Genomic DNA, 13,796 nt, shown 5'->3' with positions numbered 1-13,796 from the left:
AAGTTACCCCAAAGTGCGCACCTAACGTGTTGAAGGAGTTAATTACTTTAGATGCACTAGACAGAAGCTAGGTATTTCCATACAAGGAATGAGAGAGGTTCCTCCATAGTTTTGGACTCACTGGGATCGCCCTTCTTGTGGATTAAGCCTAGGCAGAATCCTGTTCACCACCACCTTCAAAGCGAGTCAATGGTTCCTGGCACGGCTCCTCATTATCACTGCCAATTCCTCCTCCCACTTCCACCCAGTGCAGTTTCTAGGAATTCATGGAGCCCATTCCCTCCCATCAAACTGGTTCATTGCAGCCTTTAAACTGTGCAGCATCCTCCACTGGCTTTACCAATCTCCATGCAGATGAATCTGTACTGTTGTTAGGTCGGACACTAATCCAGTATAATGCTCGCTCCAAATCCCAAGGAATCATTCATTGGCTGGTTGGAGCACACTGGGCTCATTAGTCATTGGCACTTGCCAGAGGACCCCTACCAACCATGATTGATGACGGGCTTTAGCCAATTCAGGTTCATCCGTGGTTCTCCATTTGGATCCTCCGAACTTAAACATAATTTTGATAACAGAAAGTTATCCAATAGTTCATATTCCCATGTTCTGAATGAAAACACACTATCCAAGCAACTAAGTCCAAAAGACTCAAACTATTTTCTGGTTGGAAGTTTGATATGTATTTCATATCATGAGGCTATTAGGATTTCCCTAATTTGTGTATTTAAATGTTAATAGAACAGACCTTAACTTTTACATATACTTAAAATCATATTTTTACATTCCAAAATGATCCTGGCATCGTGAGCAGTTTTGGCAGACGAGAGCAGGACCAGATAGTGCTTTATGTGGTCCAGCCAGATCTGGTGGTGAATGGCTAAAGCAGTTGTCCACCATATCCATTCATGTCTGCAAACCTTGGACTTAAGGGAGCGGAGATGAGGGTCGTACCAGGGGGAATGCCCAGGGTGAGAGAGAGAGAGAGAGAGAGAGAGGGTAATTGTTTTAATAGGGACAAGGGCATCAAAGGTGGTGGAGAGGGTGTAGTTGAGCGGATGCAGAAATGTCGTGGTGAATGGGGGGCCAATAACTAGACAGTTGGGATTTTGAAAGTGCAGTTGCAAGTGAATTGGGAGAGTTTTTTTCCAGGGGCGGACACAGAAGGAAGTAGGGTTGGGAGGGGGAAGGGGGGGGTGCGGGGGGAAAGAGTGATACAAGGAAGTGGTCAGAGATGGCCTTATCTGTGATTGATATATTTTATTTAAATATTAAAATAATGGTCCTCAGTTTACAGTAAATGTCTTAACCAATTCTTTTTAAACTCCTAATATTGTTACAGCTGGGATTTCCGACATACACAAGTGGATTAAACAAAGTTTTTAAATTCTATTAACGTTTAAAATCAATTATAATCATGACATGCACCAAAATACCAGGAATCCCTGATAGAATTGGATAATAACAGAACTCACCTCACTGTTTTACTTAAAATCAAATTCATGACATACATAATAGATGTGTTTTTGTACTGGAATCTAACATTACTTAAAACTCAATTTAGTTTTGCAAATGTAAAGTACAAAGAAAAGCTCTCATGCTTCATAAAAGGTATTTTCAAAAAAAAAAGTATTGTTTCAACAAAATAACAATTATGTATTTTAGGACAATTTGATCGCCATAACTTATTTACAAATGATAGGATAGGGCACAGAGTAACGTATTGGCGACATGTTTACTCTGTTTTACTGTCACAGTGAATCTCAATCAGAAAGTTGGATAAAGGCCAGGCTGACCCAACCTTTTGTTATTTGGGAAAACCTAAAATTACATTCAATGATTTGGAAAACACAATCAGCTCATTGGGAGGGGACAGAACTCTCTCCTATTTGCTCAGAGTTTCACTGGACTGCATATTGTTCTGAAAATTAAAAGCTATATTTACCATTACCCTTCAGCACAATGACTAAAATTTGGTATTCTGTATTTTACCTAATGTATTTGGGGCAAAGCTGAAAACTACTTATGCCCTAGTTCACCATGTGATTAGGATGTTTGCAGGTTCTGTCTCTCAGACTGAGCTCAGCCATGGTTCTATGGGAAGGCGCCGATTCAGTGATTCCCCTCAGCATTATTACCAGGCTGCCTAGCAACTGCCTCAGAGTAGTACAGGCAAAAGCTTGAGAACAGGTTTATGCGGCCTTTCATTTGCAAGAAATACATGACCCAGGAAAACAAAGCAAGGAGGAAAAATATGTTGTTCAAGTATCAGTTCCTTGTCCCCAGCACCTGGAAGAAAATTAGCAATTTTGGGTGCCTTTGCGCCTCCGGTTTGCACCCCTAGGGGCGCTAACGGGGCGCAAATGGCTTTGCGACTAGGCGCGGCGCTGACATCGACTCCCGCCATATTCGGCGGGAGTTTTGCGGTGGCACTACAGCGTTGCACCCCGAGTGCCGGGCTAATCGCGCAGGATCGCGGCCCCCTTGGTGGTCCAGGTAGGTACTTTTTAAATTGCAGAGCCCGCAGCGACGGCCCTTCCCTTTAAGGGAGGGAAGGAGCCTTTGAACGTGGCAGTGTTGCACGGTCCAGTGTGCAGCGCTGCTGAAGTCTCCGCCCCGCCTGCTGCCGATTGCGCTCCACTTCCTTCGTGGAGCGCAAATGGCAAATTTTTCAATAGTTTGAAATCGTTAGCACCTGGCGCTAACTTTTCAAACTTTTAAAAATTAGCACCCCAAACAGGGCGATAGTGAATGTCTCCCCCCTAATCTTTGTTCATACACCATTTTATACTATTTTTTAAACAGAACATTCACTTTAGTAAGTATCAAATTATCAAATATGAAACACTTGGCTCCTAAGGACCATGTTGTAATAAGTATAACATAAACTTGTACAACATAAGCTCCATATTTTGCTCAAACATATTACATCTTCAACTTGCTAATTATCCACATTATATAATTATACAGGATACCATATGTTCTTCACACATTTCAAAATTTGTACTTTTAACCACTACACAGTGGAACTAGAAAATACAGGTAACATTGCACAGAAGGAGGCTTCATTTTCACTGCAGCTTGAAGCGAGGATGTCACAGCTGCTGAGTGATCAGAGTGATAAAACTTGTCTTAAAGTTAAATCAGACTCTACCAGGAAGTACCAAAAATGCAAAGTACCCTCCCGAAGAACAGCTCCCTCGTTTTAATTTTTTTTTAAAGTATCTTTGTTTAAAAATCTCCTCCATAAGTCCATCTACTGCAACAAGAGTAGTAGAGACGCTACAGTAGAAGAAATCCACTCACATCATTGAAAAATACTCCACAAAGTCCAAAGCATATAAAAACAACCGGTGTCTGATTACTAAAGGGTTTATAAGCATCTATCCCTGGGCTCTTATGAGCAATTACATTCTGTTGGCATTGCGCATGAGAATTCCTTTTTTCCTGCTCCGTTAAGCTCCATTCACATTATACACAGCACATCAGAACAGTGACAATGCAGTCCTGCACTTCTTTCAAGGGTTTCAAAGGCTTAAAGGCGTGCGTGATTTAGCCATAAAGGTCTTCATAATATATCAATGGTGTCATAAATCGCAACTTCTACAAGAAGTGACTCAGGAAGTACTACTGAACTGCCAGCGGAGGGCGCCGTCCGAGGAGTATAAATACTCGGGCATGGGCCCAGCTTGGCCAGAGACAATCTGGAAACAGGAAGCTAGTGACTACTAACTAGACCTCCATGTTTTGTTACAAGTCGATTAAAGCCTTGCTTTATGTACAACCAAGTGCGTAGTGAGTCTTTATTACGTCAAATGGCATAACAGTGGCCCGGATTTTGCAGTGGTAATGACTGCAAAACTGTCAGCGTTCACTGCCATTACTCCTCCGAAACTGACAGCAACCTCTGGAATCAGCACATGCGCAGATAAACATGGAAATCCAGAAGTTACTGTTAGTCATTCCCTACTCCTCCCTGGAGCTGGCAATCAATTCAAATCACACTGAAGGACCAAAACTTCCCCAATTATGCTGGAATATCACTGTTAAACTCCCACAAAAAGTTAAGCCTTGTTGAAAGAGGTGTAACTGGGTTTTTAAACAGGGTATTGGCTGTTGAACAACTGTCTGACCCTGAAAAACTCACTTTATATTTGTGTAATGTCAAATTTTCCCATTAATATGATAAGAATGACATGGTTTTTAAAATATTTTTTTGTTTTGAAGTTTGTTAATGATATTTCAGCTTCTACCTTAATCCTATGTGTATGTCCCAATCTTTATTTCGCTCTCTGTAAAATTTAAAAGTAGTAAATTATAATCTGTGCATTTCACGTCCTGGTTTACTGTCTGTGAGAATTCTTCAATGCGATTGGCTGCTTAGCCTGCTTGATGACATCACTGGCGCCAGATTCAAACCAAGGTTGGGAGAGCTGAAATTCACGCCAGAGATCGCTAGATTTTTGTGGGCAGTTTTCTTCAAAGTCAGCAGTGAGTGTTGTCGCTTGAAGAAGTCCCCGAACGCTCAATCGCCTCCCAAATCGGTGCCCATCTTTCCTGCAACTCCATGTTTGCAAAATCAGGTTTCCACCCCTGCCACAGCACTGAAACAGCCCTCGCCCTCAAAGTCACAAATGAAATTCTATGTGACTGCACCGTGGTAAACTAGTCCTCCTCATCCTCTTGACCTATCTATAGCCTTTGACACAGTCGACCACATCATCCTCCTCCAACGCCTCTCCACCGTCGTCAAGCTGGGTGGGACTAAAATTGCCTGGTTCCATTCTTACTCAGAGAATCACCTGCAATGGCTTCTCTTCCCGCCCCCCACCCCGCCGCCCCCCGCCCCCCAAGGATACCTCTGTGGCCCCTTTCTATTTCTCATCTCCAATTGCTCCTCAGCGACAACATCTGAAAACACGTTTGGTTCCACGTGTACACTGACAGCTCTACCTCACCAGCACCTCTCTCGACCCCTCCACTGTCTCCGATTTGTCAGGCTGCTTGTCCAACATCCAGCCCTGGATGAGCAGAAATTCCCTCCAACGAAATACTGGGAAGACTGAAGCCATTGTCTTCGGTCCCCACCATAAACTCCATTCCCTAGCCACAGACTCCATTCTTCTCCCTGGCCACTGCCTGAGGCTGAACCAGACTGTTTTGACCCCGAGATGAGCTGCCGACCACATATCTGCTTCATCACCAAGGCTGCCTAATTCCACCTCCGTAACCCGTCTCCACCCCAGCCTCAGCTCTGCTGCTGAAACCCTCATCCATGCCTTTGTTACCTCTAGACTTGATTATTCTACGGCTCTCCTGGCCAGCCTCTCATCTTCCAGCCTCCATTAATTTGAACTCATCCAAAACTCTGCTGCCCATACTCTAACTTACACCAAGTCCCATTCATTGTTTTCAAATCCTTCCATGGCCTAGCTTCTCCCTATCTGTACAACCTCCTACAGCCCTCGAGAATCTCTGTGCTCCTCCAATTCTGGTCTCTTGTGCATCCCTGATTTTAATCGCTCCTCCATTGCCACCGTGCCTTCAGCTGCCTGGGTTTTAAACTCTAATTCCCTTCATTGGCCTCTCTGCCTCTCGCTCCTCCTTTAAGGCGCTCCTTAAAACCTTTCTCTTTGACCAAGCTTTAGGTCACCTGTCCCAATATCTCATGTGGCTCGGTGTCAAATTCTGTCTGATTACCCACCAGTGAAGCGTCTTGGGACGTTTTACTACTTTAAAGGTGCTATATAAATATAAGTTGTTGGTGCAGTTCGTGCCTGGGAAGTGGAAATATCATTTACCCTTATGAAGTAAAGACTATGAAATTCGTCTATGGGGTGTCAAACTCATTTTAGATGATGGGCTTGATTTGACATCCTGGCACTTGGCGTGGGCCATCTTCAGTGGAAGTTACTTGGACACACTGGGGTGGATATTGGTTTGTATTTCACCCGCTTTTGACCGTAAAACGTGTGCAATGTATACCAATTTCTAGACACGAGGTCCTGCACCTAACTCGCGCCAGCAGCATGCTCGTCGTTATATTGGTCCTCACTTTTTTAGGCGTCCCTGCCGCCTGCCTGAAATCGATGTTAGAGCAATTTACAGATGCAAAGAAGCGGCCTGCAGTTGTTTCAGGGCCCGTCTGCAAAATGCGTGGAAAACTAGGTAGACCATGTTTCCATTGTTCAGCTGTTCCCCTTACTGCTGGTTGAAGCTTGGCTTGGGTCCCAACTCCAAACTCTGCGAGGTACTGAGCGAGAAACCAACAATTGAGACCAGGGCAACTGGCTCTGGAGTGTTTGCAGGGCTTGTTGCCCTGAGAGAGGAGCCGAGGGAGTGGAGCTGCAGTTTGCGGCTGTGCACAGGCGCATTCTACCCTCTCCGTGCCGAGCAGGAACAACGGCGATGTAAAATCAAGACATGCAACTCCGCGTGCAGTGACAATCCTCAGTCTCCGTCCCCTTGTTCCCCACTAACCCATCAGCGGAAACAATTTTTCACCATTTGCCCAGTGAAGTCTCCAGGTTTCACTCACCCCTTCACTGGCTGATCCTCGCTCTGTGCCGCGCCCACTCATTCTGTTGCTGTTGCTCCCAGCTCTGCAGGAAATGCTGGGCCCCACGCCCACACAACCCCACCCCATCCCCCAGTCGTCTCCCACCCCCCACCCAAGCCCCAATCCCCATTCGCTTTTTATTCCCCCACTCCCCATCTCCTGAAGCCCCCACTCCCCCAGTCCCAATCTCCTGAAGCCCCCACTCCTCCAGTCCCAATCTCCTGAAGCCCAATCACCTGTGTAACCCCGCCCCTCTCCTCGCTCCTCCACGAGCCGGTCTGGTCACTCCTGAGTAGGGCACCTGATCTGTGCCAGCGGTTGGGGGGGGGGGGGGGGGGGGAAAGAGAGGGGGATGGGTGATGGTGGTGACATCATGGAGCAGGTTGGCACTGTTGCGCGCAAAATGTAAATGGTGTATTTCTCCTGGGCACTGCTCCAAACTCTGCAACCACAAGTAAAGCGCACCGCGTTTGACACCCCTGGTCTATAATATGCAGTAAAATCAAAACATATCACTGTTGGTCAAAATCAAATGGCAGAATATCATTCCTGATCAAATTGCTGGTGAATGCCAAGCACCTTTTATTATCTGCAAAAGTACCTACCATCAGCAAAAGAGTTAGTAAATTGCAATAAAATCACAGCCCACAAGCTCTGCCTCTATATTAAAAAGAACACAGGTTATACTGCATTTTAAGGCAGTGACACATCTTGTAGTTGACATCATGTCAATAAATCTCTTGACTTTTACTGTCCCAAGCTACTACCTCAAATTTCACACTCTCCATCCCCAAATTCAGGTGTATTATCACTTTATAGCACATTCTAATCTATGTGTTATCCAACTGTTACAAATTTAGGATCTTGGTTTAGATATTCTCAGGTACAGTGGTGCTATCCACACTCATAAGTGGCCGGAACATCTTACTTTTAAGCAGCATCCATGGAGAGAGAAACAGAGTTATGTTTCAGGTCCGTGCCCCTTTGTCAGTAATGTTAACTCTATTTCTCTCTCCACGGATGCTGCCTGACCTGCTGAGTGTTTCCAGCATTTTCGGTTGTTATTTCAGATTTCCAGCATCTGCAGTATTTTACTATTGGCCCAGAAATTCGGGTCTCCCCGTAGGCCCAATGGAAGTGCTGGTTTCCTGCATGCACTGCGCATGCGCGGGAAACCGGCACTCCGTTCCCCTGAACGAAGGGGTTCAGAGTTCGAACGCGTGCACGGGAGAGGCTGCGCGTGCGCATCGAACTTAGGTTTTTTTTTCAGGTTTTCCCGGGAAGGTAAGTCTGTAGAAGTTACACATATAAAAAGCAGGCGTAAGGCCTGCTTTTTACAAGGTAAGTGGTGAATTAATTAAAATTAAAACATTTTTTCCATAGGTTTATTATTTTTAAATACTTTAAAGCAAGGTAAGTTTATTTTTAGCCCCGTTAGAAAATAAAATTATTCTTTTCAAAAATTTAAATTATTGTTTAAAATAGTTATTTCATGTAATTTATAGTTTATTTTAAAAATGTGCTTTAAAAAAAAAATTATTTGAAGATTTAGTGATGTTTTGGGGACCGTAGTATTTCTAAGTTTTGACAGCTCTTCCTGTCAAACTTATGAATGGGCATTCCCTGCTCCAATTGGCTCCCCATGGCCCACGTGATCCCAGGGGACGCTTCGAACTAACTGCGCCCCTGGGATACACAAGCACTGTGCGCCGGCAGCTGGAGCAGGCCCAGGATCGGAATCCCACGCGGGCCCACAGCTCAACGGCCGGCGCGCAAGGTAAGTGCAGGTTGGGGGCTTGCACCCGCGGGAAGCCCCCGACCCGAATTTCTGGGCCATTGTCTTATATTTAAGGTTGTGTCCAAACAGTGCGTAATTAAACAATGCCACCAGAGCTTTACTATGCACGCACACTCTGTGCTTCATTTTTTAAACTGTGTTCTGTGAATTTTTTATGTATTATCTATATATATAAAAACTGCAGTGCTGGGAAATTCACAGCAAATGTTTATAAAGAAATAAGCACAAAGCATGCATACATTGTAAAGAATTTGAACTGGGGTTCAGGACAACCTGCATCAAGTGATCAGGTAACATTAGTTTCACAATATAGGAACCATTCAGACCTGAATCCAACGATGAAGGCAAGCCTGCTTGAGGAGAGTCTGAAAGGTTTGTTATTTTATGACCACCTTCACCGCATTATATGTGGAGGTTAAAAGCATTAGACTAAGCCTTACCTCCTGTCAATTGGACACTGCAGCTAAATCCAAACAAACTGTGACTGTGTCACTTCTGGTAGTAAACTGGCAAGAAAGCAGCGCCATTAAGAAGCTAAAAAATTATTACTTTTATTGGTATCCCTCAGAGGCAAAGAAAGGTAAATTAATTACTTGAATGAGAAATTTAGTGCTTGGAAGTGCAACATTCACTTACCTCTCCATGAAATTTCACCTTTGGCATAAAACTGCAAAAGTGTGAAAAGATACATAGCCTGTTCCGCATCTTTACCTCTTTCTCCGCCTTTAAGATGCTCCTTAAAACCTACCGCTTTGACCAATCTTTTGGTCACCTGTCCTAATATCTCCTTAAGTGGCTCGGTGTCAAATTTAGTTTGATAATCGCTCCTCTGAAGTGCCTTGGGAAGTTTTACTACGTTAAAGGCGCTATATAAATGCAAATTGTTATTGTTGCCTTTCACCGATTTGCTTTAGTGTTACAAGATATGAAATGATTTGTCTTTACCTTCCATAAAGTACGGCCCGGGCTCAATCCGCCACACAATCTGCCCCTTCTGGGTTCCATTTACACCCCGATTTTTGGAGTCCCAAACATTTCCTGGGGAGATCTCATCTGTAAAAGAGGAAAAAAAACATAAAATAAAACTGTTAACGGAGACTCCATTTTCTTCCATCCAGCGCCCAGGAAACTTCCAGATAAAATGAAATGTGATTTGTAAAATACCGGTCAGGATATGAGGAAGATTTCAGAATGATGTGGACTACTTTTAAACACTTAAGCCTTCAACCAGCTAGGAGTTCAAAAAATGTGGGAAAGCAATTTCTGTTGGTTTTGTGCAGTGGCATGTAATGCAATGAATATCCATAACACAAGGTAATGCGATTGAGAAAGCGTAATGATTAAATATACATGCTGGCAGTTATTCAAAACACTTTGACAATGAGGAAGCTGTGGAATGTTTCATTAACATGCACACTGGTAACATTAGAATGCAGATAATGCAAAGAAGTAGAATTAGAATGTCATCAATATGGCCAAATAAAATAAAGAAATAGAACATGATTCTGGACATTACAGTACAACTATTATATTGGGCAAGATCATGCTATTAATAACAGAGCTGGTGCATTTATACCTATAGCTTTCGACTTGCAATTGCTTCTAACTACAACTCCTTGCTATCTAAATCTTGGGAAACTGGCAGATTGCACATAGCTACATAACACCTTTGTAACAGATTCCTTGAGGATGCCAAAAGCAGTGAGCACTATGGGAAAGGACAGCCAGGATTCAATTACCAAACTGTCACCTTCTCTTCAGAATGTTACAAGAAATCAGTTTATAAATGTGTCCTGTAGCTGCGTGAAATTTTATGGTAGATTTTCCTGTCTGGGGAACCCAAAAGGTGGAGCACATCTCTTGTGAGAAGTGACAACTGCCCAGGTTTTGCATGGCCAAGGAAACTCCAGTCACAGGCCTCTCCCTGGGCTGAACCTCACACCTAAAAATCAGGCAAGATATTTAAGCACAGCTGCAGCCCCCTTGAGCTCCAAACCTCTGAAATCAGGGCCTTCTTCTGACTGCTGATGGAGATCAGCAGTCAAAAGGCCCAGAGTGGGTCAAATTATCCTGGGATGGGGCAGGTGGGAATAAAAGAGCTTGGAACTTACCTGCCCATCTCCATGTCTGCTCCTGGGACCCCCTCAGACTCTCCAATTGGCATCTGCCAGGAGTAGGCCACTGCACCGGGTCTTGACTGGCACTCTTAAGTTTGGGCTCTCAATGGGCAGAATCAGGAGAGGGGCTGGGAATGCTTCAATAGAATGGCTACACTGGGCCTGCACCTGCTACAGGCAGTTAAATCCTGTAGGGAAACCCCAGGAAATCCTGGTGGGACACAATAGGGGTGGAAATCTGACATTACGCCCATGTTTCCTCTGTCCGGCACCTGTGGAATGCTGTTCCCCCAGGCACAGGGCAAAGGAAACTCTACCCCTTCTTAAATCTCAACAAGTTTCACTCCTCTTCTTCACCTTCTCCACCACCGCCATCCCCCCACCCGCCACCATCCACCCAGTGCCCCAGCAACCCCCCACCCCCACCACCACCTCCTTGGATCTCGTCTTTAGGCCATTCCAAGGATGTCACTGGTGCCCAAGGGTGGCTCAGTTGATCACAATAGGAGCCACAACTTCAAGGCAACCTGGTAACAGATCAGCAGTTCAATCATGTAAGAACATGCTATTGGCTTAGCATGCAGCGCACAAGGAGTCTCAACATGTCGCGTCTCCATAGAGGATGAGAAATTTGACTTTATTTTAAAAAGTCTTTTTTTATATCAATATTTTGTCATAAAATAGATTTACTTTGAACAATATTAGTTACTGTAGACTTTCCTTCGACTTTGATACAATATCCATTCCATTGTAAAAGTACTGCTGATATCCTTACAGTTTTTTCATACCAAGTAAAATTTATCACATATGTAAAAATATAAATATAATGTCGTTGCCACACAGCCATTTCTTTCATTAGTATGAAATCAGCCTTTTGGACAGTATGGATTTCAACAGTGACTTTACGATATAAGCTGCCATTATATACAAATAAAGCCATTAAGAGATTGCTAAATTTTAATAGTTAAGTTTCAATTTTAATAACTCTCAACTTGCCCATATGGGCGAAGCTCCTAGCAGAGGCAAGACCTTTCCCCAGGAGGAAGCAATTATTTTACAAATCAAAGTAGAGCAGGTAAACCTCCTCTGTGAGGTAAAAATTGCACCCCTTATAGCTAATCCAATAGCATCATTGGCCTGTAAACAAAACACCTTCCCTTTATCTTCAACCAATCTAAATGGAGGGGGTGATAACTTGAAAAATGAAGGAACCCTTTATTATACTGGTAGCATCATTTTAAGTAAATTGCAATTCAAAAATAATTGATCCACAATTATCATAGCTTTGCCATGAGAAGAAAAGGTCTGAAAATAATTGGGACTTGAACAGTCTGTTATTGTAGTGTTAAAGTGCCTTAAACCTATACAGAGACAACGGACACCGAGTTTTTTAGAATTCCAAATAAAAATAAGTTGTTAAAATGTACTTCTGCTATCAGAAGTTATTGGGCACCTGTTGCTCAAACCCAGAAAATGCTAATTCATCTATGAAGATGGTACTCACCGAGTTGCCAGCTCCATAGCAGCACTATGACTGCATGCTATTAATTATTCATTGAACAATACAGCAGTTCAGCCTTAAGTCACAGAGCAAATCCGACAGCATTTAGGTTTATTTCAAGCTATCTCAGCATAAGGAAGCAAGCAACAATTTCTTTTCATAGTTTATTAAACAAATCATTGTAAACTTCAAGAGATGAACTTTGTTGAGCTGAACTGCCAAACAGCCTTTTTTCATCTTCGCCCCATTTATTTTTTCAAATTTGTCCAGTTTTCTCCCCTTTCTGTTATCACAGCCTGCAGAAACCTCTCCATGAACAAGAGACCAATGACAATCCATGACAATGCTGCAAAATAAGGTCATCAATTTCTAAAGCTTTCACAATGATATACAACTCTTTTCTTCTTCTTAGGCAGTCACTCGGAACCGAGGAGGTCTTGCTTCCACATTAAAAATGAGTTCGCAGGTGACTGATGATCAAAGCTTTCACAATGATATACAACAGCACCATAAGCACTGCCACTTGACTGTGCAGTGCCAAACCTGGCAAAAAATGTCATTAAAAGTGTCTGTTGCAGTTAACTGTGCAGCTGTTAAAGGATTATTTATTTTTTAAAGGGACAGTGTCAACACCATAAAGTGAAAGCCATTTTTGCAGGCACAGACACAGAAGTACATGGACTGGCATAGTTGCAGGTGCATTATGCATCCGTCAATGCAAATGTTGCACTAAAGACGTTCTAAAATAAAAATGTGAAAACCACACTGAAAAGTTCCACAGCAGCAGACAGCAGATAGTGTTGCTAAGCGATCTTTTTTTTTCTTGAAATAATCCATTCCTGATTGCTCCACTGCCAAGCCTGTCTGAGACCATCCTATTATAATGTCTATTTAAGTCAGCATTCCTGTGTTGTGATGTATTAAACAATATTTTATTTGGCTGCTACGTAAGAATCTTCTCAACCCATGCACACAGCTTTCCCACCCACCATATTATGATGTGTGCGGAATGTTTCCATGTGTATTGGTTGCAGTACCTTGTGACTGGAACCAATAGTAGAACGTGAGTACATAGACAGAGTCAATATATTGAAGTAATAGTCATCATTTTTTTTTTAAACAACACAGACTACTTCCAGCACATTCCATGAAATGGCAAACTGATCAAAGTGGGCAATTAGAAATATTTTCACAGCAATTAGAGAGCTACACCTAATTTTTAACAAAGCAGCACCTCTGACAATTTCAAACAGATACTTATGCTTAAAAAAAGTATCACAGAAAACAAAGCTTATGGACAAAGAGCTGCTATAGAATTTTAACTGTCCTCAATTGCATGTATTGCATCTGACAGGGCCTGGTATAACCAGGTTAATTGAAATTCCTTCTCACTGAAGTGAAAATTTGGGATCCTTTCACATAAAGCAGTGAATTGGACCCCACATCCTCAGATGCAGTAATTCCCACATCTTTATTATTCATCCAAATAGGTCAATTTCACAGCTCATGATTTACCAACTACTGTCAGTGTATATGAAATGCCTTACAGCAGCTGTGAACACTCTATGCCTTCTTAAAATAAATACGTATTGTATTTTGTTTTAGTTCTTGATGACACACTTCTTTTAAGACCTTGGTGTCTGTCGTGACTTCGGTCATAAGGTAACTTAAGCTTATCATTGCAAAAGTAATGAACTCAAAGAGCATTGCTGCAACCCTCAGCTATTTTCTTTCGGTGCCATCCTCTATGGCCCACAGCCCTGTGAGCCGTAACTGCAGCACAAGGCCAAATTCAATACAGGTGAATCCGGTTAGGGTGAT

At 43.0% G+C, this 13,796-nt stretch overlaps 1 protein-coding gene across 8 annotated transcripts in view; it reads right to left on the bottom strand.

Annotated features, from left to right (window-relative positions):
* LOC147120218 (E3 ubiquitin-protein ligase HECW2-like) overlaps positions 1–13,796 on the bottom strand; it is a 424,776-nt gene that overhangs the window by 217,087 nt on the left and 193,893 nt on the right. For all 8 annotated transcript variants that reach the window (XR_015078143.1, XR_015078142.1, XM_085985833.1 and 5 more), the window contains one exon: positions 9,303–9,410. Coding sequence is in view for 6 of the 8 variants with exons in the window: in XM_085985833.1 (XP_085841959.1) it covers positions 9,303–9,410 (108 nt within the window). In the remaining 2 variants the exon portion in view is untranslated. The remainder of the gene's footprint in view (positions 1–9,302; positions 9,411–13,796) is intronic.

The sequence above is a fragment of the Somniosus microcephalus genome, chromosome 4, assembly GCF_052327205.1.
Source record: "Somniosus microcephalus isolate GS21.2 chromosome 4, FLI_Smic_1.0, whole genome shotgun sequence".
NCBI lineage: Eukaryota > Metazoa > Chordata > Chondrichthyes > Squaliformes > Somniosidae > Somniosus > Somniosus microcephalus.
Note: the sequence above shows the minus strand (reverse complement) of the source record. Positions and strands in the feature narration are given on the sequence as shown.